The sequence below is a fragment of the Orcinus orca genome, chromosome 6 (genome assembly GCF_937001465.1).
Source record: "Orcinus orca chromosome 6, mOrcOrc1.1, whole genome shotgun sequence".
Lineage (NCBI taxonomy): Eukaryota > Metazoa > Chordata > Mammalia > Artiodactyla > Delphinidae > Orcinus > Orcinus orca.
This window is the reverse complement of record NC_064564.1, coordinates 110,958,185-110,975,612: the sequence shown is the minus strand read 5'-3', so window position 1 is coordinate 110,975,612 and position 17,428 is coordinate 110,958,185. Positions and strand designations below refer to the sequence as shown.

General features: G+C 37.6%; 1 protein-coding gene across 1 annotated transcript in view; it reads left to right on the top strand.

Annotated features, from left to right (window-relative positions):
* MAPKAP1 (MAPK associated protein 1) overlaps positions 1 to 17,428 on the top strand; it is a 231,336-nt gene that overhangs the window by 16,768 nt on the left and 197,140 nt on the right. The window contains exons 2-4 of the mRNA XM_049710710.1: positions 2,399 to 2,468; positions 9,925 to 10,252; positions 12,720 to 12,809. Coding sequence (XP_049566667.1) covers positions 9,994 to 10,252; positions 12,720 to 12,809 — 349 coding nt within the window. The 5' untranslated portion in view covers positions 2,399 to 2,468; positions 9,925 to 9,993. The remainder of the gene's footprint in view (positions 1 to 2,398; positions 2,469 to 9,924; positions 10,253 to 12,719; positions 12,810 to 17,428) is intronic.

The following is a 17,428-nucleotide window of genomic DNA, read 5'->3' as shown; positions in this document are numbered from 1 at the left end:
GGACATGGGTTCGTGCCCCAGTCCGTCAAGATCCCACATGCCACAGAGCGGCTAGGCCCGTGAGCCGTGGCCGCTGAGCCTGCGCGTCCGGAGCTTGTGCTCCGCAACGGGAGAGGCCACAACAGTGAGAGGCCCGCGTACCGCAAAAAAAACAAAACAAAACAAAGAAAAACAGTTTGTGGGGCTTCCCTGGTGGCACAGTGATTAAGAATCCACCCGCCAAGGCAGGGGACATGGGTTCAAGCCCTGGTCCGGGAAGATCCCACATGTCACGGAGCAACTAAGCCCAAGCGCCACAACTACTGAAGCCCGTGCGCCTAGAGCCCATGCTCCACAACAAGAGAAGTGAGAAGCCCGCGCAGCGCAATGAAGAGTAGCCCCCGCTCACCGCAACTAGAGAAAGCCCGCGCACAGCAACAAAGACCCAACACAGCCAAAAATAAATAAATAAATTTATATATTTAAAAAAAAAACAGTTTGGACCCTGGGAATTGGAGAAGGGTTCACAGAGGAAGAAATATTTGAGTTGGACTTAGAAGAAGAAGGTTTGTATTGGAGGATAAAGGTACATCTCACACAAAGGAAGTCTCATTACCAAAGGCTAGATTGTGTTCAGAATACTCCTGGGAGTTGCCTTCTGGGGAGAAGGGGCAGATGAATGAAACTGGGTTGTAAAGAGTCCTAAATGTATGTGAAGGTGAAGGGGCTTAGGCTGTTTTCCTGCACTATTTTCATTTCTGTTGTCTAACAAATTACCACAAACTTAGTGGCTTAAAACAACACAAATTTATTATCTCTCAGTGGGTCAGGAGTCATGGCTTCAGCTAGGTTTTCTTTTTTTTTCCTTTTTCTTTTCTTTTTTTTCTCTTTCTTTCTTTTTTCTTTGGCTGTGCCACGCAGCTTGTGGGATTTTAGTTCCCTGACAAGGGATTGAAGCCAGGCCCCCAGCAGTGGAAGCGTGGAGTCCTAACCTCTGGACAGCCAGTGAATTCCCTCAGCTGGGTTTTCTGCTAAGGGTCTCAAAGGGATGAAATTAAGGTGTCAGTGGACTCCAGCCTAAGGTCCCCATTTCCTTGTTACCTGTTGGCTGCGACCACTCTCATCTCCTAGAGGCTGCTCTCAGATTCTTGCCTTATAATTCCATAACATGGCTGTTTGCTTTTTCAATACCGGCAGGAAAATCTCTGGCTTAAAATCTCTCCCCCGGGTTGCTTAGGATGAAGTCTTATGTAACAAAGTCATCAAGGGAATGACTCTTCCATCACTTTTGCTATGCTCTTGGCTAGAAGCAAGTCAGGTTCTACCCACACTCGAGGGAATAACACAGAGGCATGGATATCGAGAAGAATTTCTGGAGCCATATTAAAATGTTGACTGCCATATGTACTTTTAGCTCCATGAAGGCAGTAGCCAGGTCTTTTCAAATTTTTTTGCTCAGCATTGTGTCTCTGGTGCCTGGCACATAGTAAGTGCTTTATAAATATTTGTCGAATGAAATCAATGAATGGTAGCGGTTGAGTGTTACTTATGGTTTCAGCTCTTACACTGGTAATTTCACATGGAGAAACAGTCTAGTTTCTTTGGCATTATTCATTTCTTTAGGTAAAACTATAAACATTTTTACCTGGAATCTTAAAGTAAAACCTAAAATTATTTGTTTATCATAACAAGTGTCAATCAAATCTGTTATCTCAGAGAGACAACACCCATTGGAAAAATAATTTAGGGCTACATTGCACCAAACTGGCAGATTTCTTGTAACAGCCAGAAATGATGGCAGCTTTGGAGTTGTGGAGGTGGTGAGTAGTTAGGTTGTCTGAAGTTTCACAGCTATTGCTAATAACAATAATTTCAAATAATAAACAAGTATTTCAAAACGCTGGAAATACTGATTGTTTTGTAATAACTGCTTTATAATATTGACTTTAGTCTAAGTTGTGCTTAGAACTTTATATATAGTTTGGTGTTATTATTAATTATGGTTGTTCTCCATACTTGTCATAGGAAACATTTTGAGCAATATTTAGATCTTGAGTTATCCGTTGATAAAGGACCGTTTTACCTTCAGAAAATCAGGTATTTCTGACACCAAAGTCTGTGTTTTTCCAGTAGACCTTGCTGTTCAAAATGGGGTTGTGAGAATCTCAGTATGTGCCAGTTGGTCCTGGAAGCCACAAAGTAAGCAAGGCACATCTTCCTGGACTATCAGTTTTAGTGACTATATTCAAAGGTAAAATATTTTTTTCTATTAAAACAAATACAGGTTCAGTATGTTATAGGATAGAATGCAAAATATGAATGAATTCTAAAAATAAATTTCTTACAGCATGTTGCTTTACGTGGCTCCCCCTAGGTTCTCTCTTACCTTGATTTATGGTTACTCTCCTCTGCCCTTCAGGTGTGTCCGTGGACAAGTTTGAGAGGCACTGTACTGTACCAGTCTCCCTTTAACTGGATCTTGGCAGATGGTAAGATTCAGAGACATTTCAGGTGGAGGTTAGTGGTACAAGGAAAGAAAAATCAAGGGCCAGGGTCCCTTTCCCTCTGTCCACAGGAGATATTTGATAGGAGAGGAGACCTGGTCTGCTGGTAGATTGGTGAGGGTCTGGCTGGTCCCAGATGGCCTCAGTCACTCACGGTGGGGGGTGGCATCACAGTAGCTGGAATGATCGATGGCTGAGCCTCTCTGCATTTGGTCTTTTATCCCAAGCTTCTTCCCATGATTCAAATATGGTCCAAAGAAGGCTGTAGCAGAAGCTGCAAAGTCTCTTGAGACCGAGATTCAGCAGTCCCACATTACTTCAACTACATTCTGTTGGTCACAGCAAATTACAAGTGAGCCCAGTGATGGGAGGAGCTGCAAAGACTCAAAAATCTACCAAGTGACCTTGGGCAAGTTACTTAACGCCTTTAAGCCTTAATTTTTTTAATAATCTATAAAATGGGGGTAATAGTAATACCTACTTTCTGGGGTGGTAATAAGGATGAAATATGTTGTTACATGAAAAGTACAGCTGATAGTAAGAAGCTCAGTAACTGTCATCTGTTACTGTTCTCCTTGTGTTTTTGCCTAATGAAAGCCTGCCCATCCTTAAATGCCACCTTCTTCCTTCCTAAAGCCTTCTGTAACTTTTTTGTCTCTTGGAAAATACATTGTCTTAGTGTCTTATTTGATGGGTAGTATATTGCCTTATATTACTGTTATGTATGTACACGACATAGCTCATCTGCTGAAGCCTGTAAGCCTCTGGAGGATGCAGGCCAGTGTTCATGTACCTTTTTGTAGGAGTCCCCGTGCCTAGTTCTCAATGATATTTAGTGAATGAATTCCATATTATTCGAAAGAAGATACAAGCATTTGTTTTCTGTTGTTGTAATTTGGTCTAGTAAGTACTTTTAGTCAAAGTAAAGAAATAAAAATGTGAAGGGAAAAATTAAGTTCTCCAGATATAAGGTCTCACTATTTACTGTTTAATTAAATTAGGCATATTCACCTGGAGAAGATTTTAATTCCCTGAGGGGAAAAAATGGCTCAATTTTACTCTTCTAAAAAATAAATGAATATTTAATTTAGAGTTAAATTGGAGAGAGTTAGAAAAAGAGATTTAAAATCAATAAAGTGCATTTTATTTTAATGGTCATTTCACTTATTTTCTAACTCCAGGGGTTATGAATTCTGAACTTTAATTAGATCAAAGAACTTTGAAATCTTAGTAAAAAACAGGGTCTGTTGGTTTTTATAAATGTACATAATAAAAAGGCTTTGTTTTTCTAACTTGTGATCATTTCTTGTTGTGCAAAATAAATGTGAGTGCTTCTATAACATTCTTAAGGAATCTTGTGTAGGAATCAGGTTCAACTTGCCTAATGCTAATAGCATGAAGTCGGGGTACAGTGTGGAAAGGTAAAAAAAAAAAAAAAAATCTTGCATCTGCTGTTACATGTTGTTAACTCCCTCAGCAGACTTTAAATCATTTCAAGTACAATGATAGTGTGGGAGGTAAATTAACTAACCATTAACAATCTTATAAATACACAATTAACATGCCAACATTTATATGACACATTGATGGGGCAGCAGTAATTTTTGATTGGGAGTTTGCAGACCTTTGAGAAGCCCCAGGCTGTTGCTTATTCAGACAGGTTTTCACAGATTGCAGGTGAGGGCAGCTTGAAGTCTGTCTGGCAGAGGGAAGTGAGTGTGTAGTGTTTTGAAAGTCCAGGAAAAACCACTGGCTGGACTTGAGCATTTGAAGTCACGTTACTATCTCAGGTCCTTAGGGAGTGAAGAAGTATAAGGAGGGCGCATTTGCTTCTGGTGGGGTTATTTAAAGAGACAATATTTTAGGTATGGACTTTGTAGCTGAAGTTGCATGAATTTCTAGGGATTTTCAGAAAGATACTTAGACCTAACTGGGGATTTAAAGTAAACCCTTCTCTGTGGTTTCAGGTCAACAAGTAGATGATCTCTGGAGTTCATTTCATGTGTAAAATTTTATGATTTTTAGTTTTGAACAATTATTAAGTGTGCTGCTTCTTTCTTGCTGTTGTACAAATCACTGTTGCATTAGTGGAGGGAAGGCTAAGGGTCTAGTCTACTGCATAACACATTTACTGTCTTACATCTTTCACAAGGACCCACAAATTTCTCTCAGGCCCTGGAACTCAACAACAGGATTTAAAAAAATCATGTTTATTATAGCTGTTGTAGTTTTTGTTCCTCTTTGTTTTGAGAGGCTATAGAGTGGTTAAGATCCCAAGCTCTTGGGCTTATTGGTTCTATTTACTTGGTTCTATTTACTTATTAGCGCTCTGGGTTTGGGCAGGTTTCTTACTTTGCCTCAGTTTTTTCATCTGTAAAATGGGGGTAAAAATAGTTACCATCTTATGGGGTTATTTTGAGAATTATATGAATTAATCCATGTAAAAAGGGAACAACAAGTCTAGCTTTTATAATAAGTTAAGGTTAGTTATTATCATTGCTTTTTGCTTCTGGGATTCTCCATTCTACCTGCAGAAAATGTACATGGCATGCACTGGCTTATGGATTCATATTAAGTTACTTCCCCTTTGCCCATCTACTTTTTTACTGTCTTGTACCTTATGCCTTTGTTTTTGTTTTTTTTATAATACATTGCAAATAAAGTTGGGAGGGTGTATGTGTATAAAGTTATTATTAAGAATATACTTATATTAAGACTTGATACCCATTTAAGCCTACTAAAAATTTACTCCCCTGTTAGGACGTGCTTCAAGTTACCACAGGTAGGTTACATGATCATTAGTGAACACAAATCAAATGGTTATGTGAAGTGGTAATAGCATCCAAGTTGCACCTGGAACCACACTTAGCATACAGTAGGAACTTAATAAATATTTGTTGAATGAATGAATGAATGAAGTATGAAAGGAGACCATCCGGTACATTAAAAATGGCAATGTCATTTTGGGACATCTCTTACTATCCTCCCACTCACTCTCTGTGGTTGTCCCTTTTGCTTCCTTTTTTTTTTTCTGGCTGTGTTGGGTCTTTGTTGCTGCCCTGCGCGCGAGCTTTCTCTAGTTGCAGCGAGCGGGGGCTTCTCATTGCGGTGGCTTCTTTTGTTGTGGAGCATAGGCTCTAGGCGTGCGGGCTTCAGTAGTTGTGGCGCATGGGCTTAGTTGCTCTGTGGCATGTGGGATCTTCCCGCACCAGGGCTCGAACCTGTGTCCCCTGCATTGGCAGGCAGATTCTCAGCCACTGGACTACCAGGGAAATCCCTGCTTCCATTTTTAGTAAAACAAATCTTTATGCTTTGAGGAACCTGGAGTTAGAAAGTGGGAAAATCTGAAAAGTAGGACATCTACTAACAATCTAATTATTGTTTATCTGATAGCTTAATGGTATATATTAAAAAGCACTGACTATCTCGGAGAGTCAAGAATTGGTGACGTTCAGGAAAGGCATTCAAGGCCATTTGTAAAAGTGAAGAGCAGCATCTCTAAACCATGTCTGTGAAACTCAGTTATACATTGATATGTTTTAGTGTTTCTAGAGGAAAAAATGTTTAGGGATCAAATAAGCTTGGAGTTTGGAATATATTACGTTACTAGATTACCCCCTCTTGGAGATTCACAATATATAATACATTAGTAGTTTAAAAACTTTGAGAAGTGCTGTAATTAAACAGCAAGAAAAAAGCCTATTTAAATTTGTTTAATCTGGCATTTAACAGACATTAAAAAATTGTGGTAAAGTATGTACAACATAAAATTTACCATTTTAACCATTTTTTTTTTTTTTTTTTTTTTTTGCGGTACGTGGGCCTCTCACTGTTGTGGCCTCTCCCGTTGCGGAGCACAGGCTCCAGACGCGCAGGCTCAGCGGCCATGGCTCACGGGATTAGCCGCTCCGCGGCATGTGGGATCTTCCCGGACCGGGGCATGAACCCGCGTCCCCTGCATCGGCAGGCGGACTCTCAACCACTGCGCCACCAGGGAAGTCCCCTAACCATTTTTAAGTATACAATTCAGTGGCATTAAGCACATTCACACTGATGTGCCATTAATACCATTCATCTCTAGAACTTTTCCATCTTCCCAAACTGACACATACCTATTAAACACTTACTTCCCAATTCTCCCCTCCCCCAGCCCCTGGCAAAGACTATTCTACTTTCTGTCTCTATGAATCTGACTACTCTAGGTACCTCATATAAGTGGAGTCATGAAGCATTTGTCCTTTTCTGACTAGCTTATTTCATTTAGCGTAATGTCCTTACGGTTCATCCATGTTGTAGCATGTCTTAGAATTTTCTTACTTTTTAAGGCTCAATAACTTTCCATTGTTATGTGTTTACCACATTTTGTTTATCCATTCTTTACCAAGTATTTTTAATTACTGTGTAGTATTCCGTTGTATGTATGTGTCCTGGCATATGCAATGTTGATGGATATTTAGGTTACTTTCAGATCTTCAGTATTACAATCCTGAGATAAATATTTTTGCAGTTATTTCCTTCGAGCAGATCCTAGAAGTGGGGTTGTCCAAAGGGTATTCATGTTTTACACTTTGATATATACTACCAAATTACCCTCTGAAAAGTCCCAATTTTCATTCCCTCTTATAGTGCACAAGAGTGCCCATTTCTCTGAACCCCTGCCAGCATTTGGTTTTAAAGATCTTTGACCTTTGCACAACTGATCAGAGAAAATAACTTGCTTTTTTGTCTGTGTTTGGGATATCTTTGTTTTAGAAATCATATCTACCTTCAAATGATAATTTGCTGCTGTCCAAGTGATTTAAAATGTATTCTTTTGGTTGTGAAAAGTAGTTTTGGCATAAGTTGATAGTGACAATTTTGAAGGGTGACAATTTTGAAGGGCACATTGTAGAGAAGCTCTTGTGCCTTTATTAATTTTTTTAAAAAGCAATTCTTTCTTTATAATCACACTTACACACGACATGCTCATATATGACTTATCTCTGAAACAAAATTGTGTAGTCCTTGGAAGTCAGACAGCAACATTTATTGAATTCCAGCTGTGTGTAAGATTCTTTGTTGCCAGAAAGGATATGGTATTATGGCCCCTGTCCTTGTGGAACTTCCAGTCTGAATCCTCAAGTACATCATAGGAGGTGGAAAACATGTTTCCCAGGGCAGCCCTGTGGGAGCCCTGTCAGAACTGGAAGTGAATAAATATTTGTTGAGTGATTCCTACAGATTCCTCACTGTATGAAGTCATAGTGTACTAATAGAGAAAGTACCTGCTCATGTTAGGGCGTTTTGGGGGCTTCTGTTAGGATAGTTAGGGAGTTGGTATGTGCCTTCAGAAGTGTTTGCCCATAACTTTTCTTCATAAGAGGTGATGGAACAGGTTCATTTTCCTGAAAAAGATTCTGTTGAAGGTACCCCAGTGTAGTTTTGCCGCTTTGTCCTTTGACTTTTTGGTGCCAGAACACCCATTAAATATGTGGCTTCTCACTGAAAGCCCTTGTTTTTGCAGGGGAGAACTAATCAATATGAAGTTGAAAACACCTGCCCCTATGCTGGTGCCTAGTTGCCTCACTTTCATCGGGAAGATGCTTGTCGTGATTGCTACAAAGATGTTTGTAGATCTGTTGATCTGTGATTCCATGGTTCTGTTACAAAACAAATACTGTCATAACTAAATCTATGGTTGTATACGTCTTTGTGGTTATATAAGAACTTATTTTTACAAGTGAAACTTAAATGCTTCCCTTTATTTCTGTAATTTTTTTCTGATTAATACACTTAAAGTGGTGGGCTGACATTATTGTTTCTGCGATTAAATGTCTCAGATATTTGACACTTAGAAGAATCCCATGATATTAGGAAATATACTAAGTCTATATTAGGGTATAAACTTTTTGACTCAGGCATACCTTACTCACCTTTGCATTTCCTATTAGCTTCAGTGTAAAGTAAGTACTTAGTGAATATTTAAGGGAAAAAATGAAAATTAATGTAATTCACTTGATCAGAGATGCTCCTTAGTCAAACTTACTCTTAATCTCAGTATCTTTAAGATCCACCAGGTGAGGTTAATAGAAGGATATGTTGCCAGACAAAAAATTTAAAAACTTCAGTTAGCTATAATGATTTTTAAACTAGATTTCCCCCTATGTTCCATTTCTAGAAGAAACAAATGACAAGAAAATCTGGTGTTCTAGGTCTTTCTAAAAATAAATATCTTCTAGGACTGTTCCTAGGAACATATTCAGTCTACCGTTCACATTCCTTGCACTTCATAATGGTTTTAGAGGAGCAGGGAGGTGACCCAGATGACCTGCAGAGTCCTCTGTTACAAAGGAAGCATGCACTTATTTTACCTGCTGTGAACTTAACGATAGAAGGATAAATTGTTGATATATTTTAGGATTATTTTAAACAAGAATTGAAAACTGAAGTTGGTAATGATATTTTTACCATCAGCATCATCATTATTACTAATAGCAGCTAATTTTAAATTATGTACCAGCTGTTCTTTTGAGCATTTTACTTACCTAATCTTCTATATATCCTTTCTTCCCTGCAATCCCCATTTCACAAATGAAGAAAGAAAACAGGCTCACTGAGGTTAAAGTTATTTTGACCAAGATCACATAGCTAGCAAGTGATAGGGCCAGGATTTGAACCCAGTTCTGCCTATAGGCCCTTAGGTTCCTAACTACTGTTCTGTAATATTTTCTTTGTTGAGTATTCCCATTTAACTGAGGAGGTACCATTTTGTTCCCAGAATAAACATTGTTACAGTTTTAACAGGATTCAGGAAGCAGTTCTTATAATTAGGTTTCTAAAATAAGAAATTAATCTGGTAGCCGACAAGTTTGATTAATAAGTTTTATTTTAAAAGCACAATACTATCTTAAATCAGAAGGAAGAAAAATGTATTTATTGAACAAAATTATTTTGGTGGTCCGTTTTTGTAAAATTCCTGGTAACTCAGGAAGCATTGTCTGTGCCCTTTTAGACATTTCACAACCATATGGCAGGAGTGGGAAATGTAAACTGAAATACAGTTTCATGCTTTAGCACATCGTTTGAGGAAAATACAGCGTGTTCCCCCATGACCTTATAAAGTAATGAGAAGACTGCATGGGAATGAAGGGAGAAAGAAAGGAAAATTTATTGTTTTAACAGTGGTTATATACTTTGAATGGCCTAAGGAGTTACTGTTACTTGTTTTGTAAAAGAGTAAGCCATCTTCTCTGATACCATGGAGATCTCATTGACTAGAGTGGTAGCCCCTAGAGCTTATAAGGATTTCCTTTCAGCTTGGACTTAATCCTTTTAAGCTCCTAGCTACAGGGACAAATGTTGATTTTCAAGGTAGCATTTTACCACATTGAATTTGTTTGAAAAATGATTCAGTCATTTTCTGCCTTATTCTTAAATGTTGCTGTGTACATCGTGTTTCTAGGTAGGTGAGCCCGTGAAACAATATGAAGAGAAGAAAATAGCCTTTTAAGGAAACTGGCCCACAGAAAGGATGGCCTTCTTGGACAATCCAACTATCATTCTAGCTCATATTCGACAGTCACATGTGACCAGTGATGACACAGGAATGTGTGAGATGGTTCTCATTGATCATGATGTTGACCTAGAGAAGATTCATCCTCCTTCAATGCCTGGAGACAGTGGGTCAGAAATTCAGGGAAGCAATGGTGAGACTCAGGGCTATGTATATGCCCAGTCAGTCGATATTACCTCAAGTTGGGACTTTGGTATTAGAAGACGCTCAAATACAGGTAAACATTGCCTTTTAGTCATGTCTTCTGAGCTTTAAATCAGTAAACAATCTTATAGAATAATGCATAATGTTGGCATGGGTTTAATGGGGAAAGTTACTGTGCATTAACAGGAATGTGCGTGTATTACACTAACAGTGAGTCTAAGCAATCTCTCCATCTCTGCGACTGTGAATGGAGAGTGTCTCTGGAGTGATGCTGTTAGAAGGAGGTAGACAGAAGAGGGATAAGGAAGCAGACAGAGGAAGAATGGGTGAAAAAGTTGGCTATGAGAGGAGCGTTCTGTTTCTAAAAAGTGACTGTGTAGAGAGGGAAGTGGACTGTTTTGTGTATCTTCACAGAGCAACATTATTCCCAGTAGACAGACTACCTGGAGGCAGATTTCAGGTTGACATGATAAAGAAACTTTAATACAGAGAGCTGACCAGCCAAGGGTGCTGCTGCCCGAGACAGTTCTTGCCCTGGAGGAATTGTAGCAGGGTATGGGGTTCGGAGGGAGGCTACTGAATATTTGTTAGGCCTGCTTTTAGTAGGAATTCCTACACTGGGTGTGAGATTAGAAAAGGTGCCCCTGTTTTTGATACATTACCTTTATTTAGTTGATCTCTACCCTTTGATAATTGTGGCTTGAAAATGCTCAACTTTAGCATATATCTATTTAGTCGTTAGCTTTGAAACACTTATCATTCCCCTTTTCCAGCTTAAGTTTTTTGGGAGCATTTCAAGGGCAATGTGATAAACCAAGTCCTTTACTTAGATAAATTATTTAGACTTTATAATCTAGTTCAAATATGACAGGGTATTCTACAAAATAATTTATTTTTTTTAGATAATCAAAAAAAATAATCTCCTAATCAGTAGCAATAACCTGCTAACTCCCAGGAAAAGTAACGGCAGGATATATAGTAGAACATTGAAAATGTTTATATGTTTATTTTCACAGTCCAAATGTAAAATGTATGTAAAGGAGTACTGCAGGTAGAGCAGGATACAATTCACAGTGCAAAGCATGTTAAGGTTTTGGTTCAGAATTCAGCATTCTGTGACATCTACAAAGAATAATTTGCTCTTGTGATGAAAATAATTAATAGCATTTCCCAGTATCTAAAGGAACTTTTATCAAAATAGGATTTGAGTGAAGGTTTGAATATAATTTAGAACCATTGATTCTCGGTTCTCTAGTTGAAACTGACTTCCTTGCAAGTTATTGAGATGATATCTTTTATGACAGGTTGAATGGATTTCAGTAGGAGAATGCCGCTAAATTGAGAGCTTTATGATTATATTACTTTGCTGTACCCTTCACATTTATTAATTGCAACTGAATGTATTTTTCTTCCGTGGAATTTGGTTAGATATAGTGACATTGTCAGAATGCTTTTGCCAGCATAGTTTAATTTTCTGGCAAGATTAGTTTCAGTGTTTCCCTACCACAAGGCTAAAGCAGGAATGTAAGATTTCCTATCTTGGAAATGGTTGCAAGAAAACTTTATTTTATTTATTTATTTTATTAGCGTTGTGCCAGGATAGGAAGTTGAAGATTAGCAAGAGGAAACTAATTTGAAGAGGTGACATCAGTTGTGACTTTCTTTTCCATTGTAGTCTCCGTTTGCAGCAGTTGTTAATGTATGCTGGACAGTATTTCTTTAAAAGATCAGTTCACTGACTTTTGAAGGTTGATCAGCCAGTGGTAATATAATCACAAATGCACAATTTTAGATGATGCTTTTGTTATTGTTGTTGGAATTTCTTAAGCTAGTACTTGGATGCTAATAATTAATTAGGATTGTGAGGTATCCTAGCGACCAGGGAATTTACTTTTTAATCCTTTCAGCATATCTTAAAATTTTGTATAAGAAAAATTGTTCTTTTTAAGATTTGACTAATGTTACAAAGATACAAATCATTTATTTTACTACCTATAAACTGTTTCAGCCCACTGAAGAAAAGCTATGCTAATTTATATAGCTTTGACATTTTATAATTTTCATGATTTTTAGATAAAGGATTTTATATTTAAAACTTTAATAGTCTAGTCTGAGTTCATTTATCTTTAATTTTTGAAACGGGTAGAGTAATTCATAACAGTAATTTTATTCCTGTAATGTAATATTCACTTCAGTTCATTTGTGCATTAAAATTCCTTTAAGACCGTTATTAATGATTTATATAATGAAATGTCATATTAATCACAGAAGTTTTCACATTTTATTATTCTCTTCCATGTTAATACTATCTTTATGATCTCTATTAATGTTTTATATCCTCTAATTTCAATTATAAATCAAGAATATTTTCATGTTTTTGTTGGTATTTGCTTTTCAGGGGTGCCACCTTTAAAATTTTACGACTTTTTCCCTACATATGCAATATAAAACATCTTTATTCATATAAAGGTAGTTAATTATGTCTTTGTTTATAGTAAACTTTCATTGACAAACTTATAGTTATAATATTTCTTTTCAAGCTCAAAGATTAGAACGACTCCGAAAAGAGAGACAAAACCAGATCAAATGCAAAAATATTCAGTGGAAAGAAAGAAATTCTAAGCAATCAGGTAAATTGAAATAATTTTAATTGTTAATTTGAGATTTATATATTTAGTTTATATTATTATATAAGAGCTTTTAATTTTAATTCATCCTTTTAAATCCTCTAGGCAGATACCTCTGTGTTTTAAGCTTTGAACTCTTTCACTTGGGTGCCTTGGCCTGCTGAAGCTGTGTGTTCTTTAGGTCTTGTCTTTTTGGCCACTCCTTCTCCTGGATCACAAGAATTGATGAGTGCAGGGCATATTTTGTAGAAACTGTTGTACCAGTACCTTGTTCTTAGAGCCAAGGTGTACCTATGATTTGGATGGGCCTCTGGATTGTAGGTCCCTCCTGGCAGTTCTAACCTAGACTTGCCCTTGCCTCATTAGCCCCAATAACAATCTTTTTTGCATATATGCTAATTCTTTTCCTTTAGCTTACAGACCATTATGTTGCTGGTATTAGCATTTGCAGTATGTGTTCATGTGGTATGTATTGATACATTAAAAAGCTGGCTGTCTTATATATTTTCAAAGCTTCAATCTCAGCAGGGAGAGAAGACTTTTTAAGAAAGTACAAAATAGAATGCTATTAAAATATTTTCTAATGTTTTATCATGTTTCCTAGACTTTTTTTTTTTTCTTCCTTTGAAATAAATGTCTGCAGTTGTCTTTTATATCTTCTTAGCACCTCCCACTACCACCCTGGCATATAATACATGTCCAATCAATTTTCGTTGACTGACTCCTTTGCTACATAATATTTATGAAACCAGTAATATTAATGATTATCACTTTAACAGCAGCACCTACCTAGTGCTGTGGTAAGTACCTTATGTGCATTACCTCCAATGCAATGGTCTTATAAGGTGTAGGTATCATTGCTGTCGTTAACAGACGAAACAGAGGGTCACAGAGGCTTAACTTGCTAAAGTTACAAGGCTAGGAAGTGGTGGTGCAGTAGAGCCATGTTTTGTATCTAGCACTGTCTGCACGTAAAGGCCAGTCTCTTTCTGCTAAACCATGTCATATAAAGTGGTTATTGCTTTCTCCTACTGTAATTGTAAACCCAGGAGTGTTCAATGGGTATGATTTTCTTTTTTTTTTTTTTTTGGTATGATTTTCTTAATGATTGCTTCTAAATAACGACTGTTTAGAATGAGAAATCCACTTCTTTCTCTTTTTTGTATCTCACTTCCGTGACTTCCTATAGTTCTTCTTGAATGTCTTTTTAGTTTTGCTCTTGGTACTTTAAAAATCTCTCCAGGCTGGCCTTTTCTGTTGATCTAGTTAATACTTCTCTCCGTTATATTTAGCATAAACTGGAAAACCCTTATATCATTTATTTTGTCTACTTTCTTCAATATTTTTGTATGTCTTAATGTTTTTCCTATTTATCTCTCCTTAATGAAGTCAGAGCCAGTTTAATAAGCCCATCGCTCCAGCTACCCTTTGTTTTGCCTTCTTCACTTCCATATCTTAAAATGATCATAAATAAATAAATTAATAGAGTAGAGCATCTCAAATGTATCTTCATTAACCTCTTTCACAATGTGAGAAGTAATTTCTTCAACCTACATTTTGATGCATCTAATAAGTTTTGGTACTCCCCCGCCCACTCCTTAAAGTCTAATCCACTTTAACTTTTGTTCAGTGTTTCACAGAATGTGCTGGAGAAACAAATAGTCCCCTGTTGGCTTTCATTTTAACCACACTGTCCATTATGTATATCTGCTTCTCTCTCCCTCAGTTTCCTTGCCTTTATTTCTGTCTCAGAGATTTCAGTAATTGACACTGTGATCTTATTTCTGGAAGAGCTCCTTAATGTGCCTGCCCATGCTTTGAGATGTTGACCTTGATTCTGGCCAGACCAGTAGCCTGCCTGGTGGTTACTCTTGATGGTTAGGGTGAACCTCGTCAATGCACAGAAGAATGCCTTTGAATTTTCTGTTAAGCTGGGTTCTATCATTACCACAGACTGGCACTCTGGTTATCCTGAAATGTGTTAGAAAAGTGGAGTTCGCAGTCCATTAAACATCTACCTGGCAAATGGATCAGCCATTCTATTTTCACACATCTCTCAAATACATACTCTCTTTTGGCAAGAAATGCCACCACCAAATCATTTTGATATTAATTGGGAATTTTGGCTAGGTAATCATTCATTCATTTCCTCATTCTTTTTCTGCTAATTACATTTTGTGAAAAATCCTTTCATCTGTTTTTTATCTTTGTTTTATTTCATTTCCCACTAGAAGAATCATCATTATGAATATGATGACCTCCCATGGAATGTTCTTCTTCCACACTTATTCTATCTGCTACATCCAGTTTATTCTTTAAGACACTGCCTAAATGCTTCCTTTTCATAGAGGAGTTAGAAGGGATCTTAGAAACCATCTGGTCCATACCTCGAAGTTCTTTATGAACCTACTGACCCATATGCCACGAGACCACATGGTAAATGTAATACCTTATAGTAAGATTCTTTTAGTATTTCTGTAACTAAAACTGCATGGATAAATGTGAAGACGATGTCATTGGAAGACAGCTTTGTCAGGAATAATCTCAAATCAAAGACTAGTATTTTTAATTTTATTGTTTTAAAATGGTGTTGGTATATTATTTACAAAATTGGTTATTATTCTTATTTATTGAGTCATTTAACAAGTATTTCTTTTACAACTTCTGTGTGCGTAGTAATTCTGTGCTAGGTGCTTTGGGGAATACATGATTCCTGTCCTTAAGAAATTTGAAGTCTAATTGGAATTCAAGGCTATTTACATGTGAAGTTAAATAATAACTTAAAACAGTAATGTAGTTTTTATCAGTTACTTATGAATATTTCTGAAGTTTTCTTACTATAACTTCTATTATTGGTTTCTTAAGACAACAGTTCCCAGATACAATGGCTGTATAAAAGTCAGAAATGCATCCAAAAGTACACATTATAATGACATTCTATATACATTTCTAGGCCCTGTCTGTGTAATTCCTGGTTCAGTAGGTAGAGGTTGGGGTCCACAGATATATATTTTTCAGAAGCTCACTGGGTGATTCTGATGGGTAACCAGCTCTGAGCACCACTGGATTATAATATGCCAGCCACTAACTTTACTTCATCTTCATGCAAGCAGAGCAAATTAGCTGTTAATATTTCTGTATTATTGGTGAGAAAACTGGAGGACAGAGGCGCTAACTAACTTTCCCAAGTTACTTACTTACAAGTAGTTACAAAGTCAGAATTCTCCTGGCCAGTCTGATCCCAAACACTGTAGTCTCTCCACTGTGCTCCATTCTCTCCCATACCATAGGCAGAAAGGAGCTGCTCCTGGAGCTTTGAATATTGAGGAGTCTTTGGGGTTCCCTTGTACCTTTCTTTCTCTGTGTGTCAGCTACAGCCAATGTTCGGGAAAGGTACCAAAGCTTCTATATTAAAAACTTTCAGTTGAAAATAATGAAAAGCAAGTGAAGTCAAAGTTGAAGAGCAGCTTGAAGTTGAGCAACTCAAGAAATATAGCTGTGTCTTATGAATGGCTTAGAACCAGGAAGAAGGGCTCTGTGACCTTTTCCAATCTTATCTCTGCTTTTTTGTGACCATCTGCTCTCTCCTTCCTCCTCCCATTCTGCTCCCTATCCCCACAACTACTTTTTCTGCTTTTCTGATCCAGAGTTATTCATTCAACAAGTATTTATTTAGCTCCCACAGTATGCAAAGGCAGTTATGCACTATTATAGGTCTAGAAGGTAGAGCAGTGAACAAGACAAAGTCCCTCCCCTCGTGGAGGTTGTTGGGGAGAAAGGCATTTAAACGAACATAGGAGGTCAGGTGTCAGAATGGGAGAAGTGGCATAGAAAACAATATCCCCCAACTAAGGTCGGTAAGGAATGCTAGGCATGGGATTGTGCTGTTTTATATAGGGTGATCAGGGAAGGTCTCATTAGGAAGGTGGTGGATGAGCAGAGATCTGAAGGAAGTGAAGGAGTGAGCCAGGCAGATACTGGGAGATGAGTGTTCTAAGATGAGGGAACAGCAAGTGCAAAGTTTCTGTGGCAGAAGTGTGACTGATGTACTCAAGGAATAGCAAGGAAGGATGCTTGTTGGTTAGAGTAGAGTAAGCAAGGGAAGGAGTGAGGTCAGAGAAGTAAGTAGTGGGAGACCTGATCATGTACAGTCCTATAAGGACCCTGGGTGAGGTGATTTGATCAGAGTACTGATATGATGTGTGACTTACTTTTTACTTTTTTTTTTCCTAGCTTGAATTTCATTTAAAACAACTATTATAAAATTTTTCAAACACAAAAACAAAGAAAAAAATTTTCAAACATATACAAAAGTAGAGAGAATGGTGTCGTGAACCCCACGTGCCCATCACCCAGCTGCAGCAGTTAGCAATATATGTTTCGTCTTATGTCATTTAGACATTCACCTCCCCTCCCCTCCCAGATTATTTTTAAGCAAATCCTAGCTATCATATAATTGCATACCTAAATACTTACGTGTTTGTTTATTTATTTATTATTTATTTTATTTTTGGCTGCATTGGGTCTTCGTTGCTGTGTGCAGGCTTTCTCTAGTTGCGGCGAGCGGGGGCTACTCTTCATTGTGGTGCGTGGGCTTCTCATTGAGGTGGCTTCTCTTGTTG